Source organism: Mytilus edulis, chromosome 10 (assembly GCF_963676685.1).
Source record: "Mytilus edulis chromosome 10, xbMytEdul2.2, whole genome shotgun sequence".
In the NCBI taxonomy this organism is placed as follows: Eukaryota; Metazoa; Mollusca; class Bivalvia; order Mytilida; family Mytilidae; genus Mytilus; species Mytilus edulis.
Genome location: NC_092353.1, coordinates 509146 through 524026, shown reverse-complemented (window position 1 = coordinate 524026; position 14881 = coordinate 509146). Strand labels below are relative to the sequence as shown.

At 31.5% G+C, this 14881-nt stretch overlaps 2 protein-coding genes across 3 annotated transcripts in view; one reads left to right on the top strand and one right to left on the bottom strand.

Annotated features, from left to right (window-relative positions):
* The window catches only part of LOC139493081 (exostosin-2-like), a 30098-nt gene extending 20977 nt beyond the window's left edge, over positions 1–9121 (bottom strand). The window contains exons 1-4 of the mRNA XM_071281225.1: positions 9018–9121; positions 4019–4558; positions 3355–3561; positions 232–424 (exon numbers count right to left, since the gene is read on the bottom strand). Coding sequence (XP_071137326.1) covers positions 232–424; positions 3355–3561; positions 4019–4506 — 888 coding nt within the window. The 5' untranslated portion in view covers positions 4507–4558; positions 9018–9121. The remainder of the gene's footprint in view (positions 1–231; positions 425–3354; positions 3562–4018; positions 4559–9017) is intronic.
* LOC139493078 (diacylglycerol lipase-alpha-like) overlaps positions 9119–14881 on the top strand; it is a 73545-nt gene continuing 67782 nt past the window's right edge. For both annotated transcript variants that reach the window (XM_071281223.1, XM_071281222.1), the window contains exon 1: positions 9119–9360. In XM_071281223.1, the coding sequence (XP_071137324.1) occupies positions 9266–9360 (95 nt within the window). In that variant the 5' untranslated portion in view covers positions 9119–9265. The remainder of the gene's footprint in view (positions 9361–14881) is intronic.

Genomic DNA, 14881 nt, shown 5'->3' with positions numbered 1-14881 from the left:
AACATAGCAAACTTACTAAACTGGTAAATAATGACATAAAGTAAGGAAGTGGTATAGTTGAATCTGATGACACGAATACCACTTTTAAAGACCAAAAACATTCTATCAAAAAAATCATATAGTATCCTCATTCTCATTCAAACTTCTTAAGTTATCCACAACTACTAAAAATAAAAGTTGTAAGTACATCAAGCCTTATTGCTTATCACATACTATGACTGAAGAGTTTACCTGGAGAATTTGAGGGTAATCATAGGCCACTTTTTGTTTACAACGTCTCGAGAAATTCCATGTCCTTTCTTCAGTTGGACACTTCTGGATAAATAAAAATCTTGGTTCCTGTTTCTCTATGTCATGTAAAACATCTCTGTATTCTTTATGTAGACTGGTCTGGGAGGATATCACCAAATACCTTCTTTTCTCTCTGATAATATATAGATTTGATATTAATAGTGGCATCTATGCAAATTTTAACTTATTAATAACTTTATTAACAAATACATGGATAAGACTTATATTTCTGATAATCATTCATTGAAAATCAGCCATTCATGAATTAGTACAAGTTTGATATTGTACGGTGATGCCATGAATATCAACAAAACATGTGTTGACATGAATACTAAAACATGGATACTAAAACAATTGCAACTCATAAGCATATATTCTGATTCTAACCTAAACAGATTTTCAGTGGCGGATCTATAAATTTTCATTAGAGGGGGCCCACTGACTGCCTAGGGGGGGGGGGGGGGGGCGATTCCGTCAAGCTTCAGTGATTCCCTATATAACCAACCCAAATTTTCTGAAAAGGGGGGGGCACGGGCCCCCTGGGCTCCCCCCCTAAATCCGCCTCTGATTTTCATATGATGAAGACATAATCTTTTAATCAGTTTAATTGAGGTCTGGAGCTGGCATGTCAGTAACAGTAATTGAGAAGCTAAATTTAAAATTTTGTAAGTATATTATTGGTGTTACAAAGATGTGCACAAATGTAGCAGTCCTGTCTGAATTGGGTAGACATCCTCTTTATATAAATTTGCTAACACATATGTTTATGTATTGGCTAGACTAGAGAATTCTCCATCTGATTTATTGAAAAGTGCTCGTGCTGAGTTAAAAATTTGTAAGGGTTCCGCGGAACCCAGTGTCTCACCTACTTTTGCTGTTAATCACACACTCATCAAAAATAATGAAAAAAATCAATAAAATTATTCCTCTCGATACTATCTTTTGATTGTCAGAAGCTTCTGTCCAAGTTTAGTAAAAATCCAGGCTAGTTTAAGAATCTTAAAAATGTTTTAAATACTTTAACTGCAGACTGTATGTAATGTTAACTGGAAGAAAAACTAAGTCCATTTATAAGTAAAATACGGGAAAAATGGAATTTTATTTTTACAAAATTTACATCTGGATACTATCTTCTGATCATAAACAAGCTTCTGACCAAGTTTCTTACAATTCCAGGATATTTTAAGAAAGTTATTAAAATTTTAAAAACTTTAACCACAGAGTGAATGTAATGTTTCCTGGCAGAAAAACTAAGTCCATTTATAAGTAAAATACGGAAAAAATGGAATTTTATTTTTACAAAATTTACTTCTTGATACTATCTCCTGATCATAAACAAGCTTCTGACCAAGTTTCTTACAATTCCAGGATAGTTTAAGAAAGTTATATTAAAATTTTAAAAACTTTAACCACAGAGTGAATGTAATGTTTCCTGGCAGAAAAAACTAAGTCCATTTATTAGTAAAATACGGAAAAAATGGAATTTTATTTTTATAAAATTTACTTCTGGATACTATCTCCTGATCATAAACAAGCTTCTGTCAAAGTTTCGTACAATTCAAGGATAGTTTAAGAAAGTTATTAAAATTTCAAAAACTTTTACCACAGAGTGAATATTTGTGGCCGCCGCCGCCGGAATGTAGAATCGCTATGTCTCGCTTTTTCGACTAAGTCGAAGGCTCGACAAAAATGATTGAGAGTAAAGCTCAAACTAGCTCCAATAATTCTTGGCTCTCTAATATCATTTTCTACAGCGCAAAATTGGGTATTGACCTAAATATATGTAAAAATTTAAGCAAAAATAAATTAAAAAAATTACTGAAAAAAAACAGCTTAAAATAAATTTTCAAAATGCTTGGGAGAAAATGTGAGATTTTTATTTACAGAATCAAGGCAAATTGGACACTTATTTTTCATTCAAGAGGTAATTTGACTATGAAAATTATTTACATTTAAAGCACCCCCAAAAATATTTGGTTAACAAAATACAGACTCAGCAATCACTGTTTAAGAGAAACTGGCAGACATGAACGATTTATCAATGTATGTGGTAAATATGAAATATTACCTCGACATGAGAGGATATTTTTATATTGTAATTCAATTTCTATTGAAAATGAAATGCACTTTCTTCTGGAATGCCCTCTTGACAATAACCCCAGAAGATATATGACTGATTATATAAAAAAAAATACCCCAGTTGGGTTAATTTAAACAGAAATGATCTTTTTACATGGATTATGAGTAATGAAGATAGCACTTTTTTTATCTATTTTATGTGCATACCTTGATAAGACCTGCAACTTAGAAAATTAGAAAATTAGTTAAATATGCTAATAAATAGCAAAATTATCTCCCCTTGACCACTGACCGTTTCCTAATGCATTTGAACTATTACTTTGGTTTTTTATGGGCCCTTTAATTTGGAAAAATAAAAATATTGTATCATTGTATATTGTATATATAGTAACTGCTAGTAGTCCTTTGTTTATTTATGTATCATTGTCTTTTTACTTAGTTTCTTTTGTTTTCTGTTCTGACATGGACTCAGACTTCTTTTAAACTGAGTTTTACTGTGCATATTGCTTTGTGTTTCTTTACATTGGGTAAGAGGTATAGGGGAGGGATGAGATCTCACAAAACATGTTTAACCACGTCGCATTTGTGTGCCTGTCCCAAATCAGGAGCCTCTGGCCTTATAAAGTCTTGTATGTTTTTATAATCCTAGTTTGTTTATATGGTTTGGAGTTTAGCATGATGTCAATTTTCACTAAAATATTACATATTTTATTTAGGGGCCAGCTGAGGCACACCTCCAGTTGCAGGATTTTTTCACTGTGTTAAAGACCCATTTGTGGCCAATCTGTTCTTTGGTTGGGTTTTTGTCTGTTTAACATATTTCCATTCTCAATTATATAGTAAGCTGATGGAACATTATGTGGTGAGGAATGCTGTCTCAATATTAGACAAATACATGTACACAATTGTTAATCAATTAATCAAATTAATCAATTTATGTATTGAGATATACCATGAAGTGTAAACTGGTTTGACAAGACTTACAGGTATGATTTTTGAGGCATTTTATCAAGTTGGATGAGAGGATTATATATAGGTATTGAGACATCAAATGTTCTACGGTATGACCAGGTAGAAAATCCCCCTCCAGCAATGACAGCTTTCCCTGTGTCCACCTCTAACACGGTACTGTAATCTGGGGAACTCCCAGGTAACATGTTGAACAGCAGATGGTTATTACCATTATTCCACCTATAAATAGACAATAGAACACAAGTAAACATGACATCAAGGTTGTAGCAAGTGATTCAAACAAATTGTTAACACAAAAATATATCTTCCTTTATAAATGAGCTCATTTTCCATTTTGATGTAGCATCATTCATGCAGCACCTGTATATGGAACTACACTCTGTATATCTCCAAGTTGATAGTTTTTTGTTGGTCTCTTCACAGTTTTCGTTTATTTTACATTTTGGTTGTTCAACCCATGTTTAAAAGACGGTAATGACAAAATGAATGAGTTTACATGTAAGTTCCAGTTATCAATGGACAAAATGATGGACAAATATATTTCATATAACATGCATATAAAATCTGATTACCTGTTTATTTTCAAATGTGCAACAAAATAGTCAAAACATTACAAAAGGTATTAAAATATCATTGAGAACATGTATTGACAGCAACCCACTAATCAGATACATACCATGGCAATGAAGCTAATATTTGTCCAACTTCTCTTAATCTGATGCTATTCTGGTTCAAGAGATCAACAGAAGGTACTATCAAGCAGGCCATTTCAGGATCATTTGTATAGTATGGACTGTCAGCAATGGCCTCTAACATTTCATAGAACTCCTTAGACAACGGCAAAGTGATGGCATTACCTGCCTGGTCCACATACTCATTGACAGGATATATATACACACTTATTCTGGTCTTGTCATTGTACCCACAGTGGTACACATCAAAACAGGTATGGTAGGTACATCTGGTGTCTCGAGGAGAAGCACCTGGGCTTGATGTTGTTAGTTCTAATGTTTTGCTGTTGTCAGACCTCAGAAACAAATGCTTTGGATCACTAATGTCTTCACTGGATGTGTATGACCATAAACTGAAACATATAACTGCAACTACCAAAGCTCCAATCAAAATCATAAGTAGGAGGGGCTTTAACTTCATCCTGATTTCCATTGGTTAGTAACTTATCATCCATTCCATTTCGGCTTAGCACCAAAACATTTGGCTGAAAAACATATGTACAACAATTAAGTTAAATGAATAAAGAAGAAAGTACATTTACATATACCACAAAAAAATCTTCTTAAGCCTTCTGGGCAAATAAAAACAATGAATTCCACCTCTACATTTGGCCATACAAACTTGAACTTATAAAGAATATTACCAGTAGATAACTGCTAAAAAAACATTACTGAGAGTCATATTATTATATCTTTTCTAAGACATCTTTATCATGTTTATTGTATCCTTATTTTTATAGTAGTTGAGTGAAACATTCTTGATGGCAGACCTTTGATATTAAGTCTTCTTTATCTACAACAAAAGTGAGTAGGCTGAAATGTCTTGCCGTTAATTGAATTTATTTTGAAAGTCTGTTACATGTACATGTATATAAGCAGTTTTACATAAAGTTTTTGAAATATCGCACTAACTGAACATTATCAACAATGAGGTCACAATCTGATGAACCATGGCAGACAGAGTGAGACGTGACGGTCACATGTAAACTTTAAAAGCATTCAATACATGTACTATTAAAGCAATTCAATAGGTCAACTATATTTGGTGTGTGGAATGATTATAAGGTGTATACATGTATGTCTGTCTGGCAGGGTTCATATGACCTTGACCTCATTTTCACATTAATTGTTCAATGTTATTTGATAAATGTTTCTCCGGTACTATTAGTTGAAGGACCAATATATGGTGCATATATGTGGTAAACCTAATATATGAAATAATGATTATGAAGGTACAAATGTACATAAATTCCACTTTTATTAAAACCACCCATCAAGAGTGCAACAGTGCATGTACATTAAGTGAAATCCAAGTTCATTCCCTAATTAAAGACTTAAATAACTATATGATTAATGGAGATGTGTCACTTACTTAAACAGTGTATATACATGTATATCAGGAAATAAATCTGATTGGCTCTTCAGTTTCAAATTGATAAAATCCCAAACTTCATGAGACTTTGAAAAAAAATTATGGGTTTCAGAAGCGTTTGACTGAAAAACTTTTGGAACTTCTCAATAAATTAACCACATAATTACAACACAATGAATAGGGCTAGGCATCTTTTATCATGAAGTAGATATATTCTGTCATATAAAATTACCAATATAACTCTGATTTATTTGATGTTAAGTGTTTTAGAATGGTTTGTGAAATTACAGTTACTGTGAATGCCATCTGGACTGTTCTTTAATTATCCTGTTTGTATTCTGTACCCCTCTGTGATGACATAAATCTGATTATGACAAATTTCAAGTGACAAGATACATGTACACTGGCATCACTTATTTCTTAGTTTGAATGATTTTATTGATAACTAGAACACACCCGTGATATCGTGGGTCCGTGACTGAATTAAAGTATAAAACTATGCGCAAGCCTTATCTTAGTATAAGTACTGTCATCTGATAAAGTCATGCCGATTATAAGATACACAATTTTCTCTGCTTTCAAGTCTTTCTGTTTGAACCCGTCGAACTGGAACTTATCAATCATTGGTAATATTAATTATTTAGAAAACAAAAGGTCCTGGAATGCCGGAGTATTTTTTAATCAACAGCATTGTCCTATATTAGTTATTAATGAAGTTGAATTCTTTGCTTCGCTGTTTTACGTCATGACCGCTAACAAATTGAAACTTATTTTTAGTCCAGATTTTTAGTATTCGTATTGTTATCTTAGAAAGTCTTACGGATTAAAATACCACAATAGGTAACAATTTGACAATTTAGTAGTGTCAACCCTGTGATTATGACCCGTGTATATAGCATATTAATCCTGAATACACCGTTTGGTGGTGCGCCTGTCAGATGCGGAACGTACAGATAAGGTAATAGGTAACAGGTAATTATACTATTGGTCTCGGTATCGGACTCGACCCGGAACTTCCTAATTATTGGCAATATTAATTACGTGGAAAACAAAAGGGCCTGGAGTGGTGTAATTTTTAATCTACACCTTTGTACTATATTAGGTGTATATAAAGTTGAAGTCTTTGATTCGTCGTTTTTACGTGATGACGGCTGACAAATTGGACCTTGTAATTTTAGTATTATAGATATCAGAACTTATTACGATAATAGCAAGTTCATATTTTTACACATGTAAATCATTGTGTAAATTGTGTCATTTATTAATTGTAAAGTAAGTTGTGTTGAGAAAAAAACCTTGAAATACCATCAAGGCCAATAAAGAAACTGTACCATTTGGAAATAAGTACAAACATTAATTTATGTGACACAAAGAAACACAGCAATGATTTGAACTGAAAGACCCAAATATGAGATGTGTAGCAGTAGACCTAATCCGGAGAGAACTTGAAGAGGATGGTAAAGGGTTATTTTCGTGCAATGTGATCGCCGTTTTTTATTTCACGTTCAACGTGTTTTTACTTTTTTATTTGACATTCAGTCGTGCAAGACAGGTGCCTCGTTCAACGTGTTCTGCTTATTTAATTTTACGTGCATTGTGATTTTCAAAGTCTTATTTTGCGTGAATTATGTCTTATTTCACGTTTTTTTCGTGCAAGCACCCCCCCCTTTACCACCCTCCTTGAACAGCACATCAAAAGTAGAATCAAAATGACACCATATCATAATTTATTAATACATTTTTGTAATAATCATCATAATGGACTAGTTAATTTTATGCTATCATTTTAAAACAGAGACTGATCATTTTTATAGAAGTTGTACAAAAAAATGTATGATGTACATTGTAGTTTTCACTTTTCATCGGTTGAAGGCTGAAAATGTTGGAAATCACACACAGAGGAATATGTTAGTGTAAATAAATTACATCTATGGTGTAATGCAGTATTATTGTATATCTGACATGTTTATGTGATAGCCTCTTTATTTTGTTTATATTGTAATTGTAAAAAAAAAAGATGTATAATTATGTTAATATTGATTAAAACTTCATGACATATAGTATCATATAAACTTTTATTACACTGAAACGTTTCCATACATTATTCATGATTACTTGGATTTGATTGGTTAGTTTAAAGTTTTACCGCTCAGTTCTTAGTTTCTTTGTTCTGAGTCATAAGGACTAATGTAGTCAAAATGGACAGATGTATATGTCCAGTAGCCATTGAAGTGTTTGAGAAAGTATAGAGAATAGTTATGATTGTTTTACATTGACAGACTTGACATTTTGACGTGAGTTTTCTTTATTTACTTCTTTATTAATATTTCTAATATATTTTCATAGATTGAATGATTTTTGGTATGAATGGTTATTTTTCTCTATGATCCCAAAAAGTATTATCGCTACATAAAATGCATATATTATACACTTATTTTATTATATAAAGTACTGGTAGTCATTCGTTAGAGCTATATGTAAATCATTTTAGAAAGTACACACATTCCGATCGATACTTTGAGGTGTATTCGATAAGACTTTGTTATGAGTAGATTTTAAATACCACCGTGTATTATTTGTGTGAATTAGTCCGTACACAATAACATTGTTGATTGATTATAAATAGAAAACATAAACAAAGTTGTATTAGATAGCGAACTACGTTTCTGCACATATTTAAAGTATTGTTCGAGTTATGTTTTATTTTATACACAAGGACTGAATATTATATGTAAAGACATTAATACTATGATTTGTTGATTATACATAATATTTGATCTCATTATGTTCATAACTTAAATGTATTTTTAAAGTGTAATGTTTTGTATAATACCATTATATGTAATGAAAGAATATTATACTTATCACGTGTATTACTAAATTATTATTTGATGCCGACCGTGCAAGGGCTGTATAGCCAGTCAAGGTCGTTAAAAACTTCCATTTGTTGTTATTATTTGATCTGTAAAATTAGTATAACTTTATCATTGTTATTACAGGGTGTTTTACGTTACTGATTAATAAATATCCTGAACCCTAGCAAAGCGACTTTAGTTTTCCTTGAGGCCTAAAAGTCAGCTATTACATTTAAATTCACTTAATTACGTTTTCTTGTGCTTCAGTTATCAATTATACAAATTCATACAGTTAAGACGTCTTTATCATCATACAAACAGTTTTAGTAAAACTTCTTTAGTCTTTCAGCTAAGGCATAATAGTTTAGTGGGGTTTTTGCCGGAAAGTAAACATCAGTACGTTGATTGTTTTCTGTAACAAAAGAAGAAGGGGTTGTCACAACTGGGAAATCGAAAAATAACACTTAACAGAATATCCTGACCCAGTGAAATTTAAAATAAATGTGTGTTAAGCACCTTGTGTGATACTAAGGTATATAGGATTTTTTTTCGGAGACAAGCCATATGTAGTAAACTGTAAAGTGTCAGTGTCTGTATAAGGATTTGTATATGTGTCTACATGTCAAAACTAAAATTACAAAAATCTTGACAATGATTTGCTTATGACATCACTCGAACCCGCTATAAATGAAGTTGTTAATTTTTATAAAATTTTACCTGAACATAACTATCTCAACCTAAAACACATTTTTTTTAAGAAACTCATTCCTATGTTTACAAACTTCACTTCCGGTTAATTATCTCTTCCAATGAAAATCGTTGTTACAAAACCGAAAACGGGCACCTGCAGAAGCATCGTCTGTCAATATTTTAGCAGAGGACTTTTAGGAAATTATATTAGTTACATGGAAATATCACATATAGATAAATACTAATACACATGTTGTGGTCAGAAGGACAAAGTAATGCCAGGGATAGTATTATTTCAGAGGAGGTGGTCATTTGGATCAGATGATTTAGTGGTTCCTGCTGTAGTGCTGTTGTTTATGCACATTGCATGGTAAGATTATTGGCAAAGTTATTCAGATTATCGAAATATTGGAAAATACTTAAATTCTTCAAATGGATTTGATGTAGTGTAAAACAACTAAAGCAGTTGTATAATAAGCCAATCAGTAGAATTAAGCTTCCATTCCAACTGTTGTGAATTGGGAATATATAACAATCAGACTCTGTATCTCAGCTCTGTATATATGTCTGAAACAACAGATGGTAGCTATAACTAATCTCGTTAATCAAATTGCTCTGTAGTATTTAACTTATGATGCATTGTGTTTATTATGGTAGGTTTCATCATAGGACATATAAAAGTATATAATACATTTATTGGTATTGGAATGCATTGCTACAATGTAGTTGAACCTGTGTTAAATTTGGGATCTGGGCACAACACAAATATTATTAAAACACACACACAGGTTCCTGTGTTGTTGTAACACAAACTTTAATTGTATACTTCTGTCTTATTTACTGAAAAAGGTGATAACTATGCGAGTAAATATGTTGACATGTTCAATATCCTAAATTTTTCATACTTATATTGTTGACGATTACCTGATAAACATTATACAGATCCAGGAATTTTCATTAAGGGGGGGGGCACTGACTGCCTAAGAGAGGGCTGCTCCAATTATGCTTCGGTCCCTAAATAATCAACCACATTTTTCCTACAAAAAAGGGGGGGGTGTGACTGGACCCCCTTACTGTCTTGGAGAAAAGCAGTGTAGTACATTTTACATACAGTTACCTGACATACATGATGTAACATTCACCAATCAATGTATGTGGATTATTTTCACCTGAAACTTAACCCTTGTACATATAAAAATGTGTGTTAATTTTGGATGTGAATCAATCAGACAGCAATCTATCAACAACATGTAGAAACAGACACATGACTGCTACATGTATTTAAATGTATTTTCAATTTGATTTTTAATGTAAGTAAAATTTGAAGCAAGTTTGTAATTTATAAACTCAATATTTCTAAATCTTCAAAATTATCCTGGTTTGATCCCTTGAAGAATACAATATATTAATTTTGAATGTGTTGTTTTATTCCCTTTATTCCCCAGGGGAATCACTTCATTGGTTTCACTTTACATCAAATTGCAAATTTTAAACTATGTTAATGATTTTTTGCATCACAATCGAAAACAGCATATAGCATGTATCAAATCACATAAATATTTGATATTAGGATTTACTCTAGCTTGAGATGTTCATGTATTATAACTTAAATGGATCTAAGAAAAGTCATGATGGAAATCGATACCACAGATTGGTGTGAAATGTAAAGAGTTAAGTTGTTTTATGCTAACAACACCTGTTTCATAGAAGATCAATAAGAACTGATCTATTGTAAACTTAATTGTAAGGTAACATACTCTACATTGAGAAGAATATAAATATTTCCACTTGTTTGTTTTTTAAATGTTTTATAGACATCATATTTTACCAAAACTTTAAACAATACATAAAACTATTTTAAATGATACTCTGGTTCATATTTCAATGAATTCGGTCGTCAAATCTTTTATATATATTCATGTAATGTAATATTCCTAGAAAAAGAAACTGGTTTTTAGTGCAAAATTTCATCACATGCTTGATTGGTTTACTTTTGTCCTCCACTTGGTACATGTATGTGGTTCAGTACACTTTTGTATTATTTTCTATCTCTTTCGCACACACAAATGTCTTAATTATCATTTAGAAGTTTAATTAAATTAATTTAATTAAATCATATTTAAAGCTGAATTGTAAAACATTTAGGGGACAATTTGGGGAAAAGTCCCATCTGAAGACTATGAATGCATGTACATGTAACAATATTAATTACCCTACATTGTATACAGGAAACCATGTTTCCTTAATATTGAAAATGCTAAATAGGGTTTCAAAAATGTTTTTTTAAATATATTGACCATCTAGCCAAAAAGTGCAAATGACATTTACTGTATAGCGGGTTATTTTTTCGCAGGGTGCAAATTTTGGCTAACTTTCGCGGATAGAACAAAATCGCCAAAATAATTTCCGTCAATTTAAAATGGCACACGTGTAACCGGGTTTTTTTTTACGTTGCATATTTTGAGTCAACTTTTACATAGTATACCCCAGACCGTGTAAAGAGTAGGTATCGGAATCCTGAGTCTCTGATCCTTCATATGTGGCTTTGTAGAACTTAACACTAGCAAGTTGTCATAGTTTATTATAATAAATTACAATTTAGCAAATATCAACAATATTATAAAGATAAAAGTATTCAAATATAAATAAGTTAAAACTCACATAAAAGTGACAAAATATGGTGAGGTCTGTGCAAGACCAGCAGGACTGAAGATGGACATTTTGTTCTATATATATAACAATGTCATCTTACAGTTAGTGGTAAGGTCTGTGCAAGACCATCAAGATTTCTATATGTAAAGCTATACTGCAGAGTGACTAGTGTCGACAAGCAGTGTTGCATAGCTTTTCTTTCATAAAAGCACCTACCGTAAAAAGTCTCTATGGGAAGACTGTGGCTCTCTAAATGATTAAGCAATTTAACAAATATTTATCTCAGAACTAATTTTACAAGAGCAAGATCAATAGAAAAACTCTATAAGTAAATGATAAGTTGGTAATGTAAAACAATAATTTATATCAACAGTAATATTTAAATGTTAATTTCACAACAGTCCATTTTCAAGGGAAGTAATGTTGTTTTTAAAACTGGCTTTCCGCCACACATGCAAAGCTATTGATAAAGGTTTGAATACGCCAAAATATTTTGTATACCTTATTCAATGAAAATTGTGAAATTTTACACCACTGAGCGAAAAATAACCTTCTATACGGTACTTCCCAGACTTAATTAGGTTTTGTTTTAGATTAACCACTGTATTAATATAAGAAAATATGAGGGATGTGGTATGATTGCCAATGAGCAAAATGATGAGACAACTATCCACCAAAGTTCAAATGAGGTAAAAGGAGACAGATTTGTAAAAGCAAATTGCTTGTTTCTGAATCCTTAATATTATTTCATTTGTACAATATTGTTTGATGTTGATTTATCTGAATCAATATTGTTTAAACTAAATGAGGTAGATGTAAGCAGTTATATATACTTCTATAACACTCAGAAAAATGTCCATTCAGTACTGAAATGATTCAAACTCTCAAATTGATTTAAAACAAACTGAAAGGTATTCATGTTCATGAGAATTGTAAAAGTATCAAAATATTGTAAGTTGCATGCCATCAATTATTAACCACTGTTAAGACATTCCAAGATTGCAGGTAAGCATGTGAGCACTATATAAATATAACCACATCAATATAGTAATAGAACATGCAATATTTATAGTATAATGACTATTTTTTAAAACATATTTATATCTAAAATCAACAAGCAAATAAATATTCATCATCTCTTAACCTGTAAAAGATTTTTTTTTTGTTAGTCAAAACAGTTTGGGAGGGTGGTGGTTCTGAACGCTGTTTGTTGATTGTGGCCATTATCTGGCAGAAGCTGAGTAACAAAATCCCTTGAGTGATTATTATATTAAAATAGATATTAAGTGGCTGTTCTTTAATACATCCTCAGCATCCAGATATAACAGTTTGGTTAGTTTGTAGGATTTAATAATGTCCCCATGAAAAAATGTCCACTGGACACATTTTCATAGTAAAAACTGTCCATGGACAATATTTACTTATTTAAATGTGTCCTGGACACAATTTCCTATAAAAAATATGTCCTCAGGTATGAAAAAGTGTCCATGAACATGGACATTATCCACTACCATAATATTGTCCACAGGGACATTTTTTCACAAGACATTGTGTCCACCAGGGCATTTTTTTATGTGATTAAATGATATCCATTGCCTTGTTATTACTGGCCGCATTTTTACTTTTAATTGCGAATTTTAATTAATTGTTACATTGACATAGAGTTGTCTCATTGGCACTCATACCATCTTTATCTTCATATTTACAAAAATGTATAATTATATACTCAAACTCAAATAGTAACAGATGCCCTACAGTATTATTTTCCTTGAAGGACACAATTTTTAAAATGACATTTACTACAAAAATGTGTTCTGTAGGTGGACCATATTTCATAACTGTTGCTATAAAATGCTGTCCACTTAGGAGACAATATTTCATGGCAATGGACATTATTTATTTTGAATTGCCTTCTTCTCTGAATAATAAATATAGTAAAGTCCTTCAGATTTAGTTTTACACTTCCTTCTTATTGTTACTCGTTCATTGTCATTTTACCATTTGCTGGAAATTTCTTAGAACTTAAATTTCTCTATATTTACTTCCATTCATTATTTGTTGTTTTACATTTGTATATCAATCAATTTCGCATCAATCCTTCAGATTTTAATTAAAATTCAAGTATAATAAAACTTTTTAATGACCTTAGTATAACTTCCCTTGGAGGACACAATTTAATATTTAGCATCTACTATGAAAATTGGTCCTGTGGGTGGACACTATTTTATATCTTTTGCAGTAAAATCTGTCCATTTGAGGGACACTATTCCATGGCAATGGACATTATTAAATACCAAAATTCTTTGAAAAACTGTCCTCATGGACACTTTTTCACAGGACACTATTATGTCTTACAAGTTAACATGTATCTGTCCTTAACATGGCTCCTCTTCATCCATTAGTGGCCATTCACTGATTGCCCTTTTTATCATTACTTCATTTAGAAACATTATGATAATATTGCTATTTATTGCCTAGACAGATTGATTCACCAATTACTGTTTGTCCAGTTATTTAATGTAGTAACTATCACTTAATTGTTTACATGAATGATTGGAAATATTTCATTCATTAACTAATCTATTAATAAATCAATTCAAATACCATAACAAATTCAGCCTGATTGATTAGAAATTTAATGATACATGAGTCATTTGATAAAGGACATTTTGTTTTGAATGGTTCTTGACAAGACAAATCATACGGTGAAAATCATTCAGCAGTGATAAATGTTTACTGTTGATTCCGATGATTTTGATTGATTTGCTCTAAGAGTTATTTTCATTTAATATTAATGCTAACAATTCATCCAGGGATATTATTATAAACAGGTTTGAGGAAAAATTGATATCACTTTTGATTTTAAGGGTTTCTTTAATTAAAATAAGAGCACACAAGAGTGGAGGGCAACAATCTAATTAAAATTAAATCTCTCACTTGCTCATTTTTTAATGCTTGGTCGCTGCATGGACTTGGCAGGGTCGGGATTGGGGAAACAAAGAATATATTAATTTAGGCCTAATACAGGGTAATATATTTTGCCCCATAACACCCATTTTTTTAATATAAGACTTCAAAAGCTTTTAAAGTCATTTATCAAAATTTAAACAGATTCTTGATTTCCTTACTTTTGATTTGAGATCCAAATAGTACCAATGCAAAACATAAGGTAAAAGTGAGGAAAACTTGCACTTTCGTGGATATTTAATATCATTGCTTTGGCAAAGTCTGCATAAATG